Here is a 24,773-nt window from a genome sequence, read left to right on the forward strand (position 1 = left end):
GATTTCCATTTGATTTGGGCGCATGGCTACGGTGCTCAGTGAGTTCGGCTCGATTCGAGCCGGCTCTCTTTTTTTTTGGCTCAAGCAAAGCTAAAGGAGCTGGTTCTATAACTGTCATAGGTGCCGGTTACTCTTATTGGTGCCGACCAATAAGTGCTGGTTGGAAAACCGGCACTTATAGCCGGTTCCCAACCGGCACCAATGACCCTTTTGTAGTAGTGACTATTTCTATTACATGGAACATGCATCCTCAGATATCACACAGACATGGAGATGGGCATATATTTGATTTTTACTAATTGGAGGGGCTTTCGACATGCACCCACAATACTTTGGGAATGGATAGAAAGACAACAAAATTTCCTACATATTAATGTGATATAGAAAGCCCATGAGAGTGCATGGTTGCAGTGTGTTATACATCAATGTAAATATGGGTACCACACTTTAAATATCTGAATGGGTAAAGTCCTGGGGGACATATTCGGTGAAAATGAGCTAAGTGTTAGAAACTCGTGAAAATTATACCTAAAAGTTTTATAAATTCATGAAAAAAAATACTAGAAATAGGTGTCGATATCAAATACATTCTCACCAAATCTTAAATTTAAACTCAACTTCGTTTAGGAATATAAAAAAGATAAATTTAAGGTGAATAGTAACATAATATTATTCACCCGAAATTTGCCTATTTGGTCTCTGGCCGGTGGCATGGCAGTGGCGACCGGATCTAGTTCCTGTGGTAGTGGGAGCAACTAGGCAAGGAGAGAGGACATTAGGGAGGACACCGAGTAACGTGGGCTCCAAGTCTCAGGCTGCCATCAATAGGGGGATGGATGGGGAGTGCCGACAAAGCTGCTGGAGGAGATCCTAGCAGTCAACAGATTGCACAGTAGTGATAGGGCAGTGCAAAGGCTGGATCGGGGAGGAGATCTAGCGGCCGATCGAGGAATATGATCCAACTCGTCCTCCTCCCTCTCGATGCACCTGTGGTGGAGGCTGAGGTATGGAGGGGGATACCGCGCGATGGATGAGGGGACAGGATACCATCCCCTATCATTTTTGTTATTTGCAGCGTACATAAGTAGATACAAATAAAAGAAATCCATAATATATATACATACTCGATCAGTGCTCACACCAGAAATGTCAATACAGGTAATCGATCGTTGGTTTATAAATATCCATGGATGCCTTTCAATTAAGCATGTCTCCGGTTACTGGCGAACATAGAAACCAATAGCAGAGACAAATCCATCTGCAAGAGCGTAAAAGCCAACAATGCTGGCTTTCTCCACCGGGATCCTGAAAGAAGTGCCATTAGGAGTTCCGAATGGCCCGTATATCGTACCTTGGCTGGTAACAAAGGTGAGCGAATTCACGGTGCGATCAAGGTGTTGTGTGGCGAACGGCCCAAACGTCCCCGAAACCTCCCTCACGTACTCGTTGGACTTCAACACAAACTGCATATGCCATGCACAGATCATCCCAAGGTACATAAGTAGTGATGGACAATCAAAATAATGCAAGACAAGCTGCTAAGTAAATATATAATGCAAGACAAGCTTATAACTAAATATGTATATGTAATATGTAGTACATATATACCGTGTGATCCCTTCCAAGTGTGCCACCCCATGGGCCGACAGCAAGCTCATTCCCATCCTTGTCCTCAAAGTTGAAACTGATGCAGTCGACGGTGTCTATGCTCCCAACCGTCACGGACTTGAGGGACACAGGTGCCACATCAATATCACGCATGGTTCCATTGGTTGTTGCACCAAACATCCCGATCTTAACAACCCCGTCCTTAATTCTCCACATAATCAAGATAGTACATAGTGTTATTACCAAACTAGTTCCATCGTCCACTATTTTTAGGACACGCACTAGATAACAACGAAGTTTTATTTGATATAGCAGAAGAAATTTACAAGATTACTACACTGAAAGATTATAAACAGGAAAAAACAATCAAAACAATCCACCACCGCAGTGTGCTAGCATAGCTCCTCACACGACCCAGGTGAATAGGACCAAACCAGTCTCCGCTAAGTGACCAATTGCTGCTAAACCTATAAGGGGGTTGCAAATTCCCCGCCGAACACCGACTCTATACAGATAACCGTACACGAGTTCCCAATCATTCTCACATAGAGTGGTCGAGGAGGTGAGGCTGAGAGAGAAGATATGTTCGTCCCTCGCGTTAACTAACGACAACGAAGAGTGCAAACCCTAATGCACTATTCAAATATAATTATATCACACCATGTTTACATTCTTGTCATCATGTTCCCGTTAATGCAAAAAATTGCTGGAATAGGATCCAGAGTGGAAGATGGAAGAGTATGTTAATGTCAAGGCCATGGGTCCAAATTCCAAACTGCAATAATCTAGTAAGAAAAAAAAAACATAGTCCAAAGTGATAGTTTGCTCTTTCAGTTATATCAACTACAAAATTCAAAGTTAACTATAGTGCAGTCCGAAATATAGTTAATAAAACTACTGGCTCCAAGCAAAATTTGCTCTTTCAGTTATATCAACTGCGCTACAGATCAATACATTGGCTACTGATGTGGGAAGGTAGCTATCTATATCGGTTGAACACCAATTAGCGGTCAGTCATCTATGTTTTGTTCGGGAGGTGGAACTTCACCTCCCTGCACAGAAGATGGAAGAGTATTTTTCTAAAGCAGCTTTTCTATAGAATATTATTTGTAAAAAATACAGCGTTTAATATATAGTTTGGGAAGCTCACGCGTGAAAAAGAGAGAGGTGATTTGGGAAAAGAGGGGGAAGAACACAGCTTTATAGTCCATGCAAACTACTACTCCATATTTGTTGTTTGATTATTTATTTGAGTAATTAATATCCTTGAACATGTACAACTTGATGTTCATTAATTTCGAATATACAAATATTAAATTATTAAAATATATTTCTGACTCCATACTTTGTGCAACTTGGTATTTATTAATTGGGACTTTGGAATTGGGAAAATATGCCGTGCAATATATATATATATATATATATATATATATATATATATATATATGGTGGAAACCTGGACACGTACTTCCATTGGATATAAAAATGGCCACCTACGATTTGTCCACATCACCAAGAGTAAAATTTTTGTGTTGTGGACAAATCTTTTTTTAATGATTAAAACAGCAGGAGAGGCTCCTACTACGCGATATTAGATATATATGTAATTTACAGGGATGTGGATAAATCTCAAGCGTCCAGTTTTGGATCCAACGGTAGATTCTAGGTTTCATAACATATATGATTTACACTACATATTTTCCTTTGGAATTAGATCATCCAGAACTGTCATTAGGACTACAGGTTAAATATAACTATATGTTTATTGACGTTGGTCGAAGATTTGATGCGTGGGTAATGCCTGATTTAATAAATCCATACAAATCCATAGCCTTACAGGCCGTTGGACTTTTAGTTCGGGTTACCAGACAGACAATAAAATTCGGCCTTCTCCGAGCAACGACCGAACAGGTGACGAATGCCCAAAAAGTCGGTTTCTTCCTGTTTGGTCTCGAGTTATTTTGCCCACCCCTAATTTGATATATGGACACAATATGATTAATTAGAGGATGGGCATAGAGTGTCCGATGTAAGTTATAATTCATAAGCAATATGCTATAGAATATACCCATAGAGTATGTCCTAGCATATAAAATAACCATGAATAGTGTTGTATAATCAAAAGCGGAATGTGGCTTTTCCCTTTGACCCACATCTCACTCTATATAATCCATTCATGGGTGAAGCTAAAAAGAACGGACACTCTAATAATTTAACACAAAAGTTTAATAACTACCTGTTTTTCTCCCCTATGCATAGTAGGAAAAAAACCATTATCAATATCACTGAGGGATGGTTATTATAGTGGTCACGCGTCACAAGTCGCATGGTTTCCACGCACGTACAGTATATACGATCCAAACCCATAGCCTCTCCCTAATGGCATAACCTCCATACTCCTTTCTAAACATATAATGCATATGTCGGCACATTATATGAGTTCAGATGAAAATGTTATCAACTGCAAAGTTGCAACTTTCATATAGAGTTCGTCTCCATCTAAAGTCATAAAAAAGTGAAAAAAAATCTATTTATTCAAGTTAATCTGATAACCTCTAAAATATGTTAGACATATAAATGATCTAAATCCTGCCAATTACAAAGTTATAGAGCTTGTAGAGGCCTGCAATTTTAGTATAAATTTTGTTTTCACCCAAGTGCATATAAAAATTGGTTGTCTACATCCGTTTAGATGTAGAGGCCGGTTTAGTACATTATCAAAAGAAAGTGCACATAAAAAGGGACACATAGGATTAGCAGCATCATTAGTGCCGATTTTCGTTCAGAACCAGCACATATAAGGATACATATGTACTAGTTCTTATTTAAAACTGATATATATGATGTTGCATTCATATGTGCCGGTTTTTTAAAAATTGACACATATATGATGCCCATATGTGATGGTTCTCAACATAATACAGCACACAAGTTCCTTTTTTTTTCAAGAATCATCACATTTAAAACTGGTATGTACTTTTTTAAGAATAGTTTACGATCTTTCTCAATGATATTACTCCTATGTCACAGTAGAAGAATCTATCTATTATATACTAAAAGTCCATTAAACTTCCTACAAATGTATCTAAGCCGCCACGTGGCATCCTACAAACGCTCCTAAGTCGCCAAGTGGCACTACAATTTAGAGAAATTTAGAAAAAATCTTTAGCCATTGATTTTCATTAAATTAGGTGGACCCATCATTTACCACCATTAGATTTATATAAAAGAATTGTCTAAACCCCAAACCGGGTCCGCATGGGCCTGTACGTTTTCTTTTGAGGATAGTAAGTACGTACTTCCACCCCTTCTTCCCTCAATTTTTTCATATGTTTGCACACACTTATTCTCCTATTATCATACTTTATTAGTTAGAAAAGTACCACAAATTTTTAATACGCCCTTGACAATAAAGTTTAACTGGCCTACTTACCGATAAAACTATGGTCCACGCTCATCTTAAGGAGCACGACTATATCACGGGACCTATAAATAAGACATTAGAGAAAACTCCTTAGCGGCTATAGTCGGCTTTATCCGATCGTCAGAGGAGCATTCATATACAAGTTTAATTGTTTTATCATATTAATTGGTAGAAGCGGTATTTTAAAATATTTATAATCTCAAAGAGGAAGAACAATAAGCGTACTTCCACTATTCTTAACGTAGAACTTATATACGGTGGTAAATAGGAGTGATACTTTAATTATGTTAGCCCTATTTGGTCTAAATAATCCCCGTATGGTCCGAATAGAATAGATCAGATCCTACATCTTAATTCATATGATGATATAACTATTAGCGATGATGGCCTCCACTGGGGTCAACTTAACTTACCCATATGCTCCATGTTTGATGCCTTTTAGGGAAGGATAAAGAGAAAATAGAAGTGATCAAAATAGTTTTTTAGACATAGTTTGTTTATGGTGTTGATCATTACTACTTAAATTTTTATGATATAGATATAATACTCTCTTTTGAAAATGAGTGAGGTTAATCATTCAATATTATTTTAAAAAAATATAGCTAAACAAACATACCACCATGATAATGCCACGTGTACCTTGTAAACGCTCCGAAGATGCCACGTGGCACTATGATAAATTAAAGAAATTATTAAAAATTCTGAGAAAAAAACATCTAACCATTGATTTTCATTCAATCTGGTGGACCCAATATTTTTATCCATTAGGGCAGTGTTTAGTTCCCTTTAAACTTTTAAAAATTCTATCACATCGAATGTTTGAATACATGCATGGAGTATTAAATGTGGAAAAAAAACCAATTGCGCAATTTGTATGTAAATTGCGAGACGAATCTTTTGAGCCTAATTATGCCATGATTTGACAATGTGATGCTATAGTAAACATTTGCTAATGACGGATTAATTAGGCTTAATAAATTCGTCTCGTAGTTTACAGGCAGATTCTGTAATTTATTATGTTGTTAGTCTATGTTTAATAGTCCGTATACTTAAGAAAAAATTTTGACACACGAACTAAACACGGCCTAGATCAATATATATAAAAAAACAATCCTCCATCAGGACTGTACGTCGAATCGTTGGTACGTACGTACTTCTCTGTGTGGACAGCCCCTACGCCTCCTCTCTTTCTCTTTCTCTTTTCTCTGTTCTCTCTCTTATTTCTTATTCATATTTTTATGCAATATTAGTTAGAAAGCACAAGAGATGAGCATATTCTCAAGCCGTCACGTGAACATCGTACAAACGCTCATAAATCGTCACGTGGCGCTCTAATAACTTAGAGAAAATCCTAGAGATTCTAAGAAAAATATTTTATTACTAATTTTTATTTAAATCGGTGGATAAATTAATTTTAACCATTAGATCTATAGAAGTAATGGTGTGGGCCATGTACATCGAATCGAAAAGAGATCGGTTTTATAGCTACGTTCATACACGTATGGAAGAAAACATTGGATAGTAGTCTAAAAAAATTAAGATTCTTTTTTCTTTCTGAAACTAAAAAAGAAATACTATAATTCAATTAAATTTCATGGAAACGGTATCAAGTTGTCACGTTGACATTTTACAAACGCTTCTAAATCGTCACGTGATATCTAAAAAAATAGAAAAAACCCTATATATCTAAAAAATTTCTTATCATCAGTTCTATTCAAATCGGTGGACCTATTAATTTTATCCATTAAATATATATAAATTAATGGTGTAGGCCATACAACATAAAGGAAATGAGATCAGTTATTGCTTCCTTCGTACACATAGAGTAGAAGACATAGAGTAGAAGACAATGGATCGTAATCTGAAAAATCGAGATTCATTTTTCTTTCTAGAACTGAAAAAAATTAAAACTCCTGATCAGTCACAATTTTGCCCCCATCGACATTAATCGGGAGAACATCAACGTGATAGGGCAAATTAGCTTGGGAGTACAGTGCATATGACAGATGGACGAGCTTAAAAACTTTATCTACCAATTATTTTAGAAACTTAAAAGTTAAAAACTATTTAGTATTTAAAGTACCATGATTGTATAAATGGCTAATTCTTTCAAACAAAAAAGATAAAATAGGTAAGCATTGTAGGCTTCATATATAGGATTATGCAATATAAATATAATCAATAAAAGCCCAATGCATGTTAGCTAAAATAAAATCACAAAGTATCGTTTGCATAATGTAAAATCCTAATATTTAAATCATGACAACAATCATACCACACTACATAATAATCACACATGCGGAGTTATTTTTGGCCATGAAGTTATATTCCTGCTAAGCTACGCGGAGTCTCACATACTCTGCACGAAACAATAAGCTATCTCCCGCATTGCGAAATCAATTTAGACCTGAGAAGGTTTTTTTCATTTGAAATACATATAGTGTCACATGCACCCAAGACATCCATTAATAAACAATGAGACTATCCAGCATATAGAGAAATAAAAGCAGGCGTATCTCAGCAAAGGATATAATAAGTTGTAAAATATATAGCCAATTTGCTTTATACCAAAAGGAACACCAAAAGTAACTATCAAGTTCTATTGATTGTTGGCAAACACACGACTTGCATGTAAATGCTTCTAAGGCGTCGATGAAAAATCAATAGCATTTCTTATAACAGTATGATTAGAAATTTCCTACTAAATTTTTATTTTAAGACTCGTATTGACTACGTAATTTACGTACAAGAAGCACTATCTAAGATATGCATATTTGATCAATTAAAAAAATAGCATGATGGTAAAAAAAACTATATATTTATGAGCAATTAAAGATTCTCAAGATTTTTAAAGAAAAACAAATAAACAATGAACATTCAATTATTTTAATTTATACTTATTTTGTTAGACATGTTTTCGAAATGAAAAAATTCGAAATGAAAAAAAAAAGCATGCCCGCGCATATGCTCGGGCTACCTTGCTAGTTATGTAATAAATTATCAATTAGATGTAGTGTAGTATGCAGTCCATAACCGATATGCTATTACACTGCTTACACTTGTAATCAATAGAAGAAAAAAAAAGTAATAACTGAACCATATTTAGTAGTAAACTCACAGTCACGACTCCACCAATGCATTTGAAGCAGAGATATAAGGTGTAGCTAAGTAGAGCCACTCTCCATATCCCCGCGAGCACTTGAACCTTCCAAGCCAACATCATAAGTAGATTTGATTAAGGGACCAAAAGATCTTGTACTGATAGAGGGGTGGAATTTAACATCTTCATGAAGAAACAATAGACATGTTTCTTTTATAAATATGAAGTGCTGTTAATTTTTTTTGAGATGCAAATAAATACAGAAAAGAACATTGAAATTAACTGACAACATTTACGAATTATATGTCTTATTTAATATGACAAAAAGGCTATTTCTATGGAATATAAAATTGACTGGTGCTTCGCACTACTTATGCTTTTACATAAAAATCATTGCATATACAATGAACGGTCACCAACTAACTGTTGTTATTAAACTCTGGAGTTTTCTTAAAAACTACTCCCAAACAATCAAATAAACTGTCAAGGCATCAAGTAGGATTACAACATTTGAAGTTCATATGAAAATTAGATCAGAGGAACACCAATAAGATGTTTCCAATTCAGCAGAAAGAAATAACTGAAAGTACAAGACTGAAAGTTTACAATTAACATACCATTTCAATTTGGAAAGAAAAGTACCGTTGACTGTATTTGGTATGCGTATTAGTATAAATGAACTGCAAAAGTGCGGTTCATGAGCATTCCTGCACGCGTATATATAGGGCAACACTAGTGCATGACATTTTCAACTATATGATCAAGCATATCCATTCAAAAAATAAAAATTGAATTGGACTGTTTGTCAATTTGAATTCTTGCAGGTCCTAGCTAGTGGGCTAGTGGCATGTCGATTTTTTTTTCACCTCTCAAGTGGGGAAAATGTTTCAGTTTGATGCATGAACTTCAACCAGACGGCACTTGAGCTCACGACGAAGGGAAAAAAAAAACTAAAACATTAGTTTTCTTCGAGACTCCGCCTTCAATAATCTTTTCTTTTTCAAAACTCGAACTCGTAAAATATTGCCAAAAGAAAGGTTAATTACTCAAATGGTATTGAAGTCTTCGCTAAGTAAACGTTTGCCGTCCACAGAAAGAGTGCTGCAATTATTTTTACATTTTTCTGCTACAATTATTTACCATATTTGTGTGAAAGCATAGCTCCCATTAATTTTAAATCTGATACACCAATCATCATATCAATTGGCTATAATAGACAACTATAACTGAACCATCATATTAAACTGCACTGGATTAATTGGACATGAATGGTTGACATCTGAAACCTCCTTAATTTTCTCGCTTAAAGTCTTGAACTGTTCTGTTGTAAGTCTCGCAGGTCGTATATGTGAAAGCATGCATTTTCTGTCGTCTGAATGTATGGTATACACACGGAACCAAAGAAATGGTATACTGCTCGTGTTCGATTCTATGGGCTCCTTCTCAACAAATATAATTAAGTCAACTTAATGAAGCTATGTGCTCAACTGATGGTAGCTAGCTAGCTGATATCAGAAAAAAGAAAAAAAAAGCTAGTGTGTCAGTTTTGTTTACTTGGTGTCCATACAAAGACAAGCTATTTGTAAATTGTAATAGATACGGTAGCTCAGGCAATTATAAACTAGCAGGTCGGGTAGTTTGCTGAGTTTATGATTAGCCTCCCGATGCTCAAGTTATACATGTTACAAATTAAATCTTGTATAATAGGCCATATATAAAGTATTTTAGAGGTTTCCTACAACCCTAATTAAGATATATTATTGTCAAGGGCTCTGGGGACTGGAGAAAACCTTCCTTTTAGTTACAAGAAATAACTCTGATGCTCTGATTGGATTCAACATCCCTGCATAAGGATGTAGCTTATTCTCTTACTTTCAGTGATCAAAACGGTCCATCAGCAGATAGAAGAGTGTACATTACTTGTCCATTTTTTATTATACAGTGCAAGGGGATGGCAAAAATCCCTAAGAACTAAGTCAAAACGAAATAGTAAGTCCCGGGCTCAAACAATAGAAACAAAATGGCAAAAAAAAATATTGAGTGGAGATTATAGGTACCATATACCTACATGGCAAGGTTATCCGACTGATTACAGGTGATAGTTCATATGAGTGGAAATTGTATAGGATGAGACTATAGGATATTATGTTTACTTGTGTAACAAGGAAATATCCCATAATCCTAGTTTATTACTATTGTAAAGTAGTTACAGAGATTTAAAACCATAAGGAGTACAATCTCCAGTAAACATGTCTCCTCCGACTATATAAGGAGAGTAGGGTGTCTCTTGAGGGGCATAACCACACTTGAGATTGTCATATCAACTAGCTTATTAAGTCACCCATTCGCGCGACTATAACCTTCCTCTCTGTTAGATTTAGATGTGTTTATGTGTCGTTTAATTAGCTTAAATAAGTATTTGTGAAACATGCATTTTTACAGTAACTGTAGCTATATCATAATATATTTATCTTAATTTGTGATTAATTATTATTATAAAAATATATATTTTACTAAACATTTCTAAATGTGTCATTTATAGTATTTTAATACGCTTGTAATGTGAAATGTCATTTTCTATTCATCTTGACTACGGTTTTGCTTTCTCTATCTGTGCTACCATAACTATCCTCTTTTGTTGCAGGATTAGTTTGTAAGTTACAATTTATTTTAGGACTAAAATAAAAAAAGACAATCACATCCTAACTCGCAGAGCATATGCCTTACTTCCTCCGTCCCAGAAAAGTTGCCATTTCACCGCCCCCGGATTGTCCCAGAAAACATGTCGTTGTACTGCTGTAGAGAGAAGTGGTGGGCCCCTCCGTATACGTGGAAGTGGAACAGGAAAAAAGGAGTTTTTTTTTATTTTTTGCGCTAATACAGTAATCGATCTTATCCTCTCGCTCTTGCCCCCATCCACCCCCAATCTCGACTCGTTCGCCGCTCGCCCCCCCTCCCCACCACGCTTCCACGCCGATCCCCAATCTCCATCGCTCTCCATCGCCGCCCACACGATCCCCAATCTTTCCCGTCCTGATTCGGTTTCTCCGTCATCCCCAACCCTAATCCCCACTCTTTCCCACCTCGATTCGGTTCCTATGTTGCACTGAACTTCAATCCCCAATCCCTAGCCTCCTCACCTCGCCTCTCCCCTCCACAGTCGGCGTGGGCGCATGACAATGGTGCGGCCGGCGCACGACGATTCACTGCCCCTTGCAGCTTTGGAGGTCACAGCTCGCCTGGTCAGAAGGGCCGCACCCAAGCGGAGGGTGGCGGAACTGGACGTCGAAGCACAACAGGCAAGTGGAGGAAGGCGAAGTCGATGTAGGCGAGCTATTTATGCAAGTGGAGGAAGGCGAGGTGGATGTAGGCGCTGTAGGAACTATACTTGTGGTGTCTTTTTCTAATTTTCCATTCATACTCTTCTCAAGCAACCTTGCATAAATAGCTCGCCTTTCTATGTTTGTCAAATCTCTTGACTGACTTCGCTCATTTCCATTTGCATGTTGAACCTCATGTGAGTTGGGTAACTCCTCTACATCAAAGACAACATTTACAGCATCAGCGTACACTCCATAGTCTTGAAGGTAGTTCTCCAAGGCTTCCAGCTCAAGTTGCAAAGCATCATCACCATCTACAAATTATTTCAAATGGTAAGTTCATGTGCGCTAATCAGATTGTGCACATTTATTTAATTTTATGAAATCAAGACTTTATACAACCTTTAACTGCTAAATAAGTCATGAACTTTACCTTCAACTTGTTGTTGTTCCTCATATACATGTGCATTGACATGTAGGTCGTGCTCCATGTGTTGGTGATCATAAGCTGTCAAAATCACATGCTGGTTAGTGCTCTTGATCTTGCCTACTTGAGTCAGTTTTCATGGCAATGTGCTTTCTGCTTTTGTAATTGTGTAACTCTATGTTTACAAAAAAAAAAAGAAAGTTATATGTTATATGTGTCAAAATTACATGCTAGTTACTGAAAAATCTGAAATCTTTCCTATGCTGAATGATAGAAGATATCAAATGTTATATTTATTACCATTGCAGTCTTATATTTATTTCCCATAAATAATTTTCGTTGCTGGTTTTAGTCTGAATATTGTGATGTATCTCCCAAAAAAAGTATTTTGATATAGCTACGCACGTGCTTTGCCATTCAATTCCTTTCCAATATTTAACAATAGTTATTGCAAACATACTTGTCTATTGTACTATTGTTTCTCTCTGTTGTGAGGCAGAAACTCTGCAAAAATGATATTTGGGGTGGTTGATAGGCTCACCAGTTTGTATGGGCAGTAATTGTTTTTATAAAAAAAACAATTTTGGGTCTAAAGTTATGTTTTCTCCACATAATTTTCATATAACAGTGATATGGTTCAACCCTAACTCTTTTCATATGGGCATTAAGTTGCTACTTTTCTTTTTTTTTTGCAGGAAATTTATTTGCAAGACTTCTCCACAATTGCTTCCTAAGGTAATGTTCACGCTTTCAAATCTGTACTGTTCATTCACCTATGCAAGTATAAATTTGTATTTGATGCTGTAGGAAATAGCTCACCAAGTCACAATCTAGTTTCAGTAGTTTAGTTTAATGTGTCTGTATAACATTGGAACCCAGGCCCATGCATCTTTTTATTAGCTATGTTGACTGATCAGTTCATGGGATATCTTCAGATGGAGGAAAGTGTGAGGAAAAGTTTTCATGGCATCAGCAGTTGTTCCACTAAGAAAAACATTATCTATTCACATGTATATTTACACTTTTGTGTTTACCAGAAATTAAATGATGAGTATAACCTAATCCTATCATTTTAGGGGATGTTTGGTTGATGCCTAACCTTGCCATAACTAAGTTTAGGCTAGTTGTGGCATGGTGGCATAAATGTGGCTTAGAAATAGTTGGCCACAAGTGTGGTATGCTTAGCTCTAAATTTGAAAGCATGACATGTGGGTCCCAAAGTTAAGAAAGTGTAGCGTAACACAATTGCGGCAGCGAACCAAACACATGCCTAAAAAACTGTGGCATGGCTAAAGTGTGGCGTGGCTAAGTGTGGCAACCAACCAAACAGCCCCTTAGTCTTCATTTTAGGTAAGAACTCTTTATTGAATGCAAAACTGAAATGAAGCAGTCTACACAATATTATGCTTGCCTTGGAAACTAAAGCCTTGAATCAAAGGTTGTAAATCAACTTACCTAGATGTATTTGTTCTTCTTCTTCTGTAACCTCAAAGTTGAGATCAAAAGGATGTAGGTTGAGATCAAAAACATGTAGAGCATGTACATGTGCCTGCCACTCAACTTGATCAAGGTTATCTCCTTGGCCAGCAGCAAGTCTTCCATCTTCTTCCATATCAGCTTCTCCTCCATTGAGGTTAGGTAAAGCTCCTCTATCTCCTTCCTCTTCTGGTGGTAAATTGAGATCTGTAACCATTTTCATATGTGTGGTGTTGGATTGGATTACAGGGAGATGAGTGAATTGAGATGAAGTAAAAGATGGTCTTCAGGACTGTGGGTTGGAGTGTAGGGAGATGGAATGGATTGAGATGAAGAATGGATGGTCTCTTCAGGGCTTATGGAATATGGAAGGGCAGAACTAGGCGCGAAAGCATCCTTAATTGGTTGATTCAAATGTTTGAATTAGGCTAATGATTGCTTTCTCCTGTATTGTCATTGTGGCCTTGGCGCCATTTTACCTCTGTAAATCCCACGTGGCATTCAGTATGTGGTTGATTCATTTTTTTACTGCAATAGTTGTAATTGTGTGGAACATTCTGGGCTGTATTCAAATGGGAGCTGAATCTAATAATTGAGGGTAATTTAGTCATTTGTGCTGAACACTAATTTGTGTGTGATTCCTTAAAACGACACCTTTTCTGGGACGGAGGAAGTATTATTTGTTAAAAGATAAATTAATCTTATAGACATATATTTTGTACCAATACAAAATTTGAGTACTTGCAAGATTAGTTTGTAAACTACAATTTACTTTAGGACTAAAATAAAAAAATAATCACATCCTAACTCTGTTTGTGAGCGATGATGTAGCAGTTTTTAGTTTTGTTTTTGTCTGCTCTCCCCTTACCCAAGGGAAGGCTATGCAATCATCTGGAACGCCTATGGTTTGATTGGATGGGACGGTTAGAATTTGTTGTACTTCTCAATCCAATGGTGATGAATTAATGTATGACGTGGCTCATCTTAGGTGACATCTCAATATTAACTTTTCACTAAAGTAGATACCACAATTAGGCTATTACTTCTCATCGCGGAGGTCTGAACCTGTCTAAATCCTTATCTCATAACCCATCCACTTTCTTTGTTGTGCGCTACCCCTTTTCATATTGCCGAATTCTAGTTTCGACAGTTGGCGCGCCAGGTAGAGGGAGTGTAAAGTTTTTCGCTAACTAGTGTAATGGGATCTATGTCATGCATCAACGACTTCGCCTTCCATCCAGGGTAGGCGTATCGCTTCCGCAGTATCAACTTCATCAAAAATGAATTTGGCAAGATCTCTCTTCTCGACTCGGATTCAAACCAGTCGGGATGAGACAATCTCTCGGCTCCGTTTGTCCTCCCGAACGCCGCTGAGATCTACTCCAAGGCTTTCTCCCTCGAGGTGGCTTCAAACCACTCGGGAGGGATCGCATCCACAGCATCTTTTTCTCCATCAAGTTTTTATCAAAAAATGCCTGAATATCCTCCGGTAACCATGTGACTTTCGCCCTCCCTCGCCGCAATATTTGGATCAAGATCGCCTTCCCCCGTAGGTCCCGATCTAATCTAGCCTCGACTAAGATTGGATCCAGCTCTAGAGAGGTTAGTGTCCTACTTCAGCCACTCGGGTTATGCTTGCCAACTACCTTAGCTCCTCATAAGACAGCTTCTACGACGACACTGAGATCGGAGATGGATCTGACTTCGACGACGACTATACTCCACTTCTCATTGGGGTCTTCATAGCTAATGCCGAAACTGACACCCAGATAGCAGCATGTCTCGTGGATGAAGAAACAGTCAAAGTGGAGCAAGAACAACGAACCCGGAGAGAACAAAAGGAGCTCTTACACCGAGAAGAAGAAGAACGCAAACGAAAGGAGGACAAAAATCGAGTTGGCCGATGCTGGACGCATGGTTCGAGATCTCATAGGTGAAACTGATGTAGACAACACCAATTTTTTTCTTACGCATCAGCAGAATGCTGTCAGGGCGGTAACCCCCGTCAACACTCTACTCAACGCACACTTTACTCAACGCAGGACTGCAGGAGCCCCGGCCCATGTGACGCCTATCCTTAACAAGGTGAAAACCATGGGCGCGGCCAACATCCCCGACGGTGAAGGAGGCAGTCGACGGGCTACTGAATCTACAGCTCAAACGCCTGCCGGCAACCGCCTACCACATCTCCAACCAAGAGAATATCGACAGCCCGGGCGCAGCAGGACAAACTCCCGTGCACCTCACGGGGACAGGAGACGACAAGACCAGTCGGTTCACTCGCCAGCCAGCAACAACAGTCGCCTCCCTCCACACAATAGGGATTGTCGTGCAGATTCCAACTATCATGCCGACCTCAGAGATACACTAAAGTTGATATTGTAGTCTCTAAATATTTAGTTTATTTTATGGCATTTTCATTTGAATAGCTCGGCTACTGTCATGCTGAGGTTCTACAACGATACAACTGCTGGGCAAAATCTTTTGATCTAATACACGTAAGGAAAGATCCTCCAAGGCACATGCTTGCAATATTCTACCCAGATCTCCTTGTACTTCTCTGAGCACCTTGCTTCGTCCCTTCGTTCCCTCCATATCAGCAAAATGAACAGGTATGTTGGGTAGAAGTATGGGATCACCGAACTGCACCAAAAGGGTTTAAGATTTAGGGTTTATGAGAATCAAATTGAATAAGAGAGTTGTTTCCAAAGATCATCATCACCTGGTTCCACAGGGTAAGCTAAATGAAAGAGCTAGCAGTATATCCCCAAGATAATTACAGTGCCTTGCAATTCCCCTGTATTGCGTGAAAAGGGGATTTCATTATTTCACATTGTAAAGAGTATTTAAGAAGCATGACTATTATAAAGGAAGAAAGGGACATGCAAAGCTCAAATAGCCAAACATAACTATTCAAGCTTTTTTTAGAACTACAAAATTGTTGATTAATACCGATATAGGTACACCGTACACTACCCAAACTTGTCGCAGCTGTGATAAACATCATTTTACACTAAATCCTGACTTGTGCGTTAGCTGCCTACCTACTCACCTACATTTTCTCTACTAGTATATTTTTTTTTCCTTTTCTTTCGCAACTCACCAGCACCAGCTAAATCTTTAGGCAACGAGTATACAGACTAGAGCAGAAGATTAGTATGTTAGGCTATTGGAACATTCAACAGCACACACTTCAGAACTCAGTATTTATGGACCAAGCAGTTAATAAAGGAGAAAACATGCATGAGCTCCATAAGATGCATCCATCTTACCAGTAGCCAGATACAAGTAGCTTTCCCCCGACAAGTTTGGGAGTTTTACCCCAAATAAGAGCTTTAGGGCTCTTCTTGAAGACATGTTTTTGTTTATTGGCTCCTCTGAACACAAGATAGCTGTGGATGGGAAAAAAAACATTTTTTAAAGAAATTAGAATGCAATAAACAGGCCATATATCATATAATCAAACAACAGGTTCTGGTAACATAGGAAGAGTACCCAATAACAAAAATGAAGCAGTTAACTGTAGCAGCCAAAAGGGACAGCTCCACATTGTTTCTCAAAAGCCACCATCCCTGGTCATCACCGTTAAAAAAATTAATTAATATCTTGAATGTCAACCACCTGACTTACTAACAAAAGAGGCATGCATGCTTTTAGTTGACTTGTAAACGTGATAAAGCTTGGAATTAATTAAATATATGAACATAATTCTGATCCATGAATGGTAATCCGACTAAAACAGCGACATGGGTCAAACTTAGCAATTGCAGAACTAAAAATGTATGGATGCACACCTGAATGGTGAAGGTAAACGGAATGAACACTAGATCACCAAAAACCAGCATGAAGCCCAGCCTTTCCGCAATAATGTCCCATCTGGAAATTACGAAAAAAAATCAACTGTACAGAAAAACAATGAGGTATGAACTTCGTCCTTGCTGATCGTCGCGTGCATTTAAGATGATCATTCAGGCACACTGGACTGATATTCGCATATCTTTATATTAGAGGACTAAATGATATACTTACGTTGAAGTCATGAGTTCTTCATGAACAAAGTAATCTACAATATACCACTGCATAAAGAAGCATAACTAGTATCATGAACAATGGATATGATGATCAAAAGAAGAAATGGCCATGTCCAATACCGCACAAAAGAATTGGTAGAGAATGACTGAAAGATTGGCTGAACCAGCTAGGTAGCTCTTTGCAAACAAAGATAGGTTGATAAATAACCATGCCATCATCCCAGCTCTCACAAAAAAGAACCTGCAAACAAGGTGAACTTTAGTGGATGATGAATAAAAAAAAGAAAAGAAAATGTTATGTAGCACATCTAAAATCATGTGCAATTCTAATGTGCTTTTGCCCACCCAGAAATAAAGGCCTACATGTCTTACTATTCTCAATCAGGTGGGACGAAACAAATAGCTGTGACAGGGTAAACTCAAATTTCAGCCGAGCCTAACATTCTTGAAGAGCTTATGCTCAACAACACTACTTCCTCTTTTAGAACCAGTCAACTGCACAATAAACAAGTGTTGCATTCAAACCAACTTGGCATTGTGCATAGATTATATGCATGAAATAATTCAATGGGAATATTATAGAACTAATCAATTTGCTATGGCATACAAATAATAGGAAATGAATAAATACTTGCACTGGAAGCGATAAGCCAATAGCACAATTCTCACAATAATCATGCTGCTATTTAAATATTGAACGTCATATCCAAAATGGAGCAACAAGACAGAGACATTGCTGACATACTTGAGGTCAACTCCCATGAAATGAGGATTCAGCTGCACTCCCAACCACCTAGTAGACAAAGTGATCAACATAACAACAGTATTAACTAATATGATTAATGCGGAGGATAGTTTCCTGGTCTTCTGAAGATGACTAATTGAAAATGAGACACATAAGCTTCGAATTGGTAAATTTTCGAAGTTGGAACGGCAAGAACTAATGAAATATCTCGAGTGCAAAAGAGATGCTAGACGTTAATTTTCACTCATTATGATGTTTTAACAATAAAATATAGAGTTTCTTAGAAGTACCAATCTTGTATGAAATTCCCACTGACATGCGGTTTCAAGGAAGAACTTTTATGATGGGACCTTAATCCTGAATAATACAGTAAGAAAGTAACCTGAAAGACAAAAGCATGAAATGAGTTAATGAAAAGAACTAAAATGATTTTTGACCATATGTTAGTGAACACTAAACGCCAACAGTGTAATGGCGCTGACAAATTTTGGTTGACAGCAAAACTAGTAGGAAGATTTCATTGTGTATATCATCCTTTTTTGTTATTTCTTACAAATTCTAGACATGTCCAGTGTGACTAATTCCTTTGCTAAATTTTAGCTGTACCAAATCATAGAGGTAGTAATTAGGGCTGAAACATCAAACATGTGGATGGCCGTTTAAGGTCAATTTATTTTTCTTCTAAATTAGTTATGTTTATTTGGTGGTTAAATTTAGATTATTCTGATTTGCACCAAATTTTAAGTCTGTAACTTCATTAACAAATATAGTACATATGAAAGAAGTAGGGAGGTCAGATGGGTGATGCCACCTACGATAACACTAAAAATGAAGGTTGCAGACAACAGCTCTATTCCACGGTCAGCTATGACCTGCAATCATAAGCAAACGAGATGTTGATCAATTGATAAAGGGGCTCGATGCACGTCACCAAATGCTTATTTCAACCTACAAATAGCAGTTGAAGGAAGCAACTCAAAGCATGGTATAGGAGGCTGAGGGAGTAAGCAAGCTCACCGTAGGGGACATCCATCCCATGTAGACACCGAGCGCAGAGAGCACCAGCAAGAGGAGGAGCGAGACCAAACCTGCACGGGTCACGCACGAACACACGCATGAGATGGCTAAAAAGCACAGAAAGGAAGGCATGGAAAAGCGTAGAAGCAGGGCTAGTGCGGCGGCGGCGGTACCATTGCAGCGGTAGTGGAGGCGGGACGAGTCCGGGAGGACGGCTCCGGGGACAAGCTTGCCAGGGAGGACAGCGCCAGCGGTGGCGAGGTAGCCTAGGTAGGAGAATAGCACCACCACCTGCAGAGAATGGAGCAAAAAATTCCAATCCAGGAGCTGTCGATGGATGTACGGGTGCCAGATGAGGAAGGAGTACGCACCGCACTCCACGAGGGCACCAGTGAAGCGGCGAGTGCGGTGGCGTCCATCTCCAGCGGCGAAGGCAAAGGGATCTCAATGGCGCTCCCTAGTTCACTCTGCGCGAGCAGAGCCAAAGAGTTTAAGGCCCACCGGCCTAACAGCGTGATTTGGATTTATTCTATTCTACTAGTAATGTGCCCGTGCTAACGCTACAGTAAAATTTGATATTGCAAATAAAACACCTAAAAGATATTGGTACAATATATGTTTTAGAAATTGAGCATAGAACCACTGAACTGACGTGCAATGCACGTTTCACACCTTATATATCATAGTAATTATATAAAGGCACTCATAATTCATTGCATTTTCCCGCATATATATCACACAAACATGCATTGTCTACATCGTGTACATTACCAGCTTCTCTTCACCCATAATTAATTCAAGGCAAAATTTGCTACGGGGCATCCAAAAAACGTGTAATTAGCCGGTGGGCACCGTAAGATCGCGAATTTGCTGTAGGGCACCACCAAAAAGTGGTAATTAGCTGGTAGACACTCGGGGCATTATTTTATTATTTCCGGAGGAAAAGAGGTGAGAGAATGTTCGAATTGCCGAGAATGCCCCCGGTGGCGCACCACGTTATCCCAACTGGCTCCAGTCGAGCCGACCCGGCCGCACCACCGCCACGTCCACGCCCTCCTTGCCGCCGCGCATCGTGAACACCATCACCCGCTCCTCGCCGCAGCACGACGCGACGCCGTCCATGAAGCTCAGCACCCTCGCCTCCGCGTCCCCGTCGCCCTGCAGGAACCGAGATCGAGATCCTCCACGAGGATGAGAGACCGCGGTCCGCGTCCCCACCGCCCTGCAGGAACCGGTCGAGATCCTCCACAAGGATGAGAGACCGCGGGGTGGTGTGCAGGAGCAGCGCGCGGAGGTCGTCGATGCCGGCGCGGGAGAGATCAATGTCGTGGCCCAAGAACCGCGCCGACGCCCACCTCGGCGTCCTAGTGCTCCCATCCACGCCGGTGTTGGCGAACAGGTGCAGCTCGCGTCGCTGAAGCTCCATCTCATCGGCGACGGACTCGACGTGCTGCAGGTAGGGCTGCAACACGTGCGTCCGGTCATGGCGGCGCACTCGCAGCACTAGCACCTCATCCCGGTTGGTCCATGCGAGGCGCGCACCGAGGAATACACATCCATCACATAGGGAGAAGTCAGGCCCCAACTGCAGGGAGAAGCCGCCGTTGGTCCTCGACGCGGACTACAGCACGGAGGTGGCGTCGGCGTTCTCAAGCGATGGCAGCGCCGCCATGTACTGTGCCGCTTTGCGGAACAGCGCGGCGGCAAGGAGGGCGAGGACGCAGCAGTGGTGCGGCCGGGTCGGCTCGACCAGACCCGGTCGGGATAACGTGGTGCGCCACCGGGGGCATTCTTGGCAATTCAAAAATTCTCTCACCTCTTTTCCTCCGGAAATAATAAAATAATGGCCAAAGTGTCTACCAGCTAATTACCACTTTTTGGTGGTGTCCTACAGCAAATTCGCGATCTTACGGTGATCACCCGCTAATTACACATTTTTTTGATGCCCTGTAGCAAATTTTGCCTTAATTCAAATGTACCCCTCTTGATCTACAATTAAAATAACGTTCAATGGCCTCCAATGAGTTTATATCTCCTGCCATGCAACCAGCAGAAATTTATATGGTCTGCAAAACACTGAAGTTTATATCTCTTTCACTTCCAGAAAAGTGGATGTCACACCAGTATCCCAGAGAATTTTCATTAGAACAGTGTTCAACATGGTTGCCTTAATTGAACTTAAAAAAGGAGATAGCTAGTGTGAACATTCTGGAAACACCAGTAACATACTAATGATGGTGCAGATTTAGTGAGCATGTCCAAAATTGTTTCCTTGCCTATATAGAATTAGTAAAAACATACAGTCCAAAAACTTTGTTGTTCTCTTATCAGCAATTGTAGGTGTCTAATATGGAAAGCTGCTATCTGATACTAGCCTGAATGGGATAATTTTGCTAAATATGCATGTAAGCTATAGAAAATTGTGTTGATCAGTACAGCAAGGGCATTAAAATCTGAAAGCTAAGGAAGACATTTGTACGAGGAATCAAGATTTCAATCAGTTCAGCTTGAACAACTTAATGTACATTAAATATTGAGGAAAATAAAATGTCTAATAAGCATAAAAAAGGCATAGACGACACAATCTAAATCATTGGGAATAACGGACCAACCAGAGAAACTGAAATTTCTTAAGGCATCTTTGGGATGGTTCCACTCCTACATTCCAGACAAACCAAATAGGGGCCTTACAAAATTTCTACTTTAGCCATATCAAATCATTGAAGAAAATTATGTCCAAATAAAAGTTACATAAATTTTCTAGATATAATCATTTAAGAAAAAAATGCATCAGCACTTCAGGCATGCCTGTGCTAGCTAATCCTTGAAATTTACCAGTTTTCGTAGGTGAGCTCCCAGGTTTCCTCTCTAAGAGATATTACCAAAAAAGGATTGCAGGAAAACAACAGCTTCAGGGCAGAACATCTTAGTTTTTTCTAGTAGCCCGCAATGAACGTTTTGTGGGTAAAAATAAAATGACTATTAGCATCTGCGAAAGAGGAGAAAAAGGAAATTCATGTCTAGAGGAAGAATTTAGCTAATAGTTTTTCACCATTCATAAAAGAATTGAAATCAGACAACTGCAGCAAGAGAATCTGAGACGGAGGACTCATAATCCTAACATATCGCCCCCAGATAAAATTTCACTAAATCTCATCGAGCTTATCTCAAAAACATACATTGCTTCTACGCTGCGACAATAAATCCTTAAGATCTGCAAATTGGATGAGCTGAACAACCAATCTGCTTTTATTTTCTTAGAATGTAATATATCACCAAACAGAAAACAACAGATTAATATTATAATACATAAATAGAAGCATTTTTTTCTTAGAATAATAAGTGTACACCTGACCATTTTAAAACACAAAGCTACCATCGTAAGACCATACCTTATTAATAAGAAGCATTTTTTTTCTTAGAATAATACGTGTACATAATTCCTAACCATAGATAGTAAGCAAACTTAAATCTGACCATTTTTCAGATATAAATAATTATTCTCCCCAAACATGCATACTTTCCTGCCAAAGATATTATGTGCCTCAAGGATAGAAGAAATTTGGATACTATGACATGGTGATTGGTGAATAAAACAATGACCAGAGTATCACACTATCACTACAAAACAAATGTAATAATTGCAGGTTTAGCCCATGAACAGGAAGGTAGCATCGTTACAAAGAGATTATAGTGAGGCACAGAGAAATGTATGCTCGAATTACTGCAGATTAAAGCAGCATTCATACAGGATTGTATAAATCTGAAGCATTCACATAGGTTTCTATAAATCTATGAGTAAGCCAACATAATCTAGAATGGCTCACCTATTGCCAAGAGATTGGTGAGGGGGGCAATGAGGTTGTCGTCCGCGGTGAGGTTGGCCCACCTGATGCCCTGTTGATGTTTCTGTTCAAGTGAACATGTGGATTAACACTTAGGAAATGAACATGACCTGAGACTCATCCATTTTGTACATGTGTTCAGATTAAAATGTTTTAAAAGGCATGCCCAATCATAAATACATTCATAGGGATATGGAAATCTTAAAATGAAATATATAGCAACATTATCTGTATCGTTTCTACTGAATATGTTCAAAAATATCTTACAAGTAATTAAATGATCTCTTTACGGGCATATCTATGGCTAGAGTAAACCAAAATACGCTTCGAAAATTATTTATACTGAAAACGGCCAAAGTGGTAAACACATTATGCAAATCAGACTGATACAACGATAATTATTTTGATGTACATAGCAACGAAAAATCTGATGGGGACAGAGCGTCGAAAATTCTTACAACACAAAAGGGATGCACAATTGCACATGCCCTTACCATAAAATTGTGCCACCAAGAACTGCTTGTACACTTCTCAATCAGGTTCTGTCTCCTTGATGGATCACTCCATAATTTGCAGTGTATCCCCTGATTATGATTGATCGTTCCGTAAAAAAGAAAAATACATGTAGCCTTTAAATGTGATGAAACTGATATACATGGTTCAGAGACGAGCTTAATAAAACTCTCTACAAAAGCTACCAAACTCCATGATCACAAAAGGCAGTTGGCAGTGAACTAATCACAATGATGTCTACATTTCAGTCAAACAGTATGGAGCTTGAAACTACACATGTTGAAATGCAAGGTTGAGGCAAGGGAAATCCATCAGATCATAGACGGGGAATACATGGGCCCATTTTTCTGGATTCAGTACTTGCTACATGCAGAGAAAGGATCAAGTCGTGCATAGCATAACTTGACTGCATTGGAAGTTTTGTATACTGTGAGAATAATTTTGAGGACTCTGCAGAGGCAGTTACCGACTGAAATTAAAACTGATTACTCCAAATCTACGTAGCTTATTAATTTGCTTAGGATTACAAACGAGACGGGATTGAAGGGGCGTGTGCTTCAGATTAATTTTCCGTGTCGAATTGAATCTTAGCAGCAGGGGCGGATCCAAATTGGTTAACGCAAACAAATAAACTAACTAACTATGAGAAGAGCATCATCCAGATCTAGAACAGAAGCTATAGTTACTGCAAGAAAAAAAATGGGTAGGATCTAGAGAGATGAATGAGAAAGAGGATGTGGATGCTCACCGGGATGCAGCAGATCGACGACGCCCCTCCCCTGCTTTGCTCGGAGCGGAGGCGGCTATGCGGGCGGCGGTGGCTGCGAAGGAGAGGGGGCGGCGCAGACTGATGCAAAAGATTGAAAGAGCAGGGAGGGGCGCGCGATTTTGGGTTTTTGGGGAGGGGGGCGGTGGCGTTGACGGGTGCGGGAGAGTGGGAGCGATCTGGGGTGGGGGCACAGTGGAAAAAACCGGACTAGACATACGGTTCAACCCAAAAAAATCGAAACTACTACCTCCATCCTAAAATGTAGCTATTTCTAGCACAGTACTTTGTCCCAAAATGAAGCTATTTTTCTACCTACCTTCTCCTCTCAACCAATCACAACCATTCTTTTTCACCTACTTTCTCTTTTCAACCAATCACACACATTCTTCAATTATTCTCACCTACTTTTTTAATACCCGTGCCAACCTCAAAAATACATACATTTTGGGACGGAGGAAGTATAGGTCTTCCCTATTAGGTTGAAAAGAAAGACCGAAC

The 24,773-nt window shown here is 39.1% G+C and overlaps 3 protein-coding genes across 4 annotated transcripts; 1 reads left to right on the forward strand and 2 right to left on the reverse strand.

Moving 5' to 3' along the window:
- Positions 1–1,191: 1,191 nt before the first annotated feature.
- On the reverse strand, positions 1,192–5,458 carry LOC127771661 (protein GOS9-like). The gene is made up of 3 exons (XM_052297619.1): positions 5,446–5,458; positions 1,609–1,889; positions 1,192–1,463 (listed from the first exon to the last, which is right to left on the reverse strand). Exons 1-3 carry the CDS (start codon positions 5,456–5,458, stop codon positions 1,218–1,220), a joined length of 540 nt encoding a protein of 179 aa, XP_052153579.1. The 3' UTR covers positions 1,192–1,217.
- Positions 5,459–11,305: 5,847 nt separating this feature from the next.
- LOC127780195 (uncharacterized) lies at positions 11,306–13,626 on the forward strand. The gene is made up of 6 exons (XM_052307140.1): positions 11,306–11,487; positions 11,655–11,785; positions 11,932–11,979; positions 12,575–12,614; positions 13,470–13,517; positions 13,605–13,626. Exons 1-6 carry the CDS (start codon positions 11,306–11,308, stop codon positions 13,624–13,626), a joined length of 471 nt encoding a protein of 156 aa, XP_052163100.1.
- A 2,125-nt stretch (positions 13,627–15,751) lies between these two features.
- LOC127780161 (delta(14)-sterol reductase-like) lies at positions 15,752–24,448 on the reverse strand. 2 transcript variants are annotated; one of them, XM_052307117.1, is made up of 16 exons: positions 24,255–24,448; positions 23,488–23,577; positions 22,976–23,057; positions 19,520–19,615; positions 19,322–19,439; positions 19,149–19,219; positions 18,947–19,003; positions 18,422–18,513; positions 18,132–18,179; positions 17,507–17,627; positions 17,385–17,431; positions 17,150–17,231; positions 16,851–16,927; positions 16,628–16,747; positions 16,078–16,152; positions 15,752–15,998 (listed from the first exon to the last, which is right to left on the reverse strand). In XM_052307117.1, the coding sequence occupies exons 4-16, from the start codon at positions 19,565–19,567 to the stop codon at positions 15,845–15,847; spliced, it is 1,110 nt and encodes a 369-aa protein (XP_052163077.1). In that variant the 5' UTR covers positions 19,568–19,615; positions 22,976–23,057; positions 23,488–23,577; positions 24,255–24,448; the 3' UTR covers positions 15,752–15,844. The 2 variants fall into 2 exon arrangements, with proteins under 2 accessions (XP_052163077.1, XP_052163083.1); XM_052307123.1 differs by lacking the exon at positions 23,488–23,577.
- Between the last annotated feature and the right edge of the window lie 325 nt (positions 24,449–24,773).

This window comes from Oryza glaberrima, chromosome 1, assembly GCF_000147395.1.
Source record: "Oryza glaberrima chromosome 1, OglaRS2, whole genome shotgun sequence".
In the NCBI taxonomy this organism is placed as follows: Eukaryota; Viridiplantae; Streptophyta; class Magnoliopsida; order Poales; family Poaceae; genus Oryza; species Oryza glaberrima.

What these genes read in the sequence shown, in the direction of transcription:
- LOC127771661 (XM_052297619.1), bottom strand. An exon ending in CACTTGGAAGGGATCACACG is followed by an intron (nt 1,464 to 1,608) that starts GTATATATGTAC and finishes TGGCATATGCAG; the next exon opens with TTTGTGTTGAAGTCCAACGA.
- LOC127780195 (XM_052307140.1), top strand. Translation starts at nt 11,306, where the DNA reads ATGACAATGGTGCGGCCGGCGCACGACGATTCACTGCCCCTTGCAGCT. An exon ending in TCTACAAATTATTTCAAATG is followed by an intron (nt 11,786 to 11,931) that starts GTAAGTTCATGT and finishes ATTGACATGTAG; the next exon opens with GTCGTGCTCCATGTGTTGGT. An exon ending in TTCTCCTCCATTGAGGTTAG is followed by an intron (nt 13,518 to 13,604) that starts GTAAAGCTCCTC and finishes ATTGGATTACAG; the next exon opens with GGAGATGAGTGAATTGAGAT.
- LOC127780161 (XM_052307123.1), bottom strand. Translation starts at nt 19,567, where the DNA reads ATGGACGCCACCGCACTCGCCGCTTCACTGGTGCCCTCGTGGAGTGCG. An exon ending in TGGTGCCCTCGTGGAGTGCG is followed by an intron (nt 19,440 to 19,519) that starts GTGCGTACTCCT and finishes CATTCTCTGCAG; the next exon opens with GTGGTGGTGCTATTCTCCTA. An exon ending in AGCTTACCCTGTGGAACCAG is followed by an intron (nt 15,999 to 16,077) that starts GTGATGATGATC and finishes CTTTTGGTGCAG; the next exon opens with TTCGGTGATCCCATACTTCT.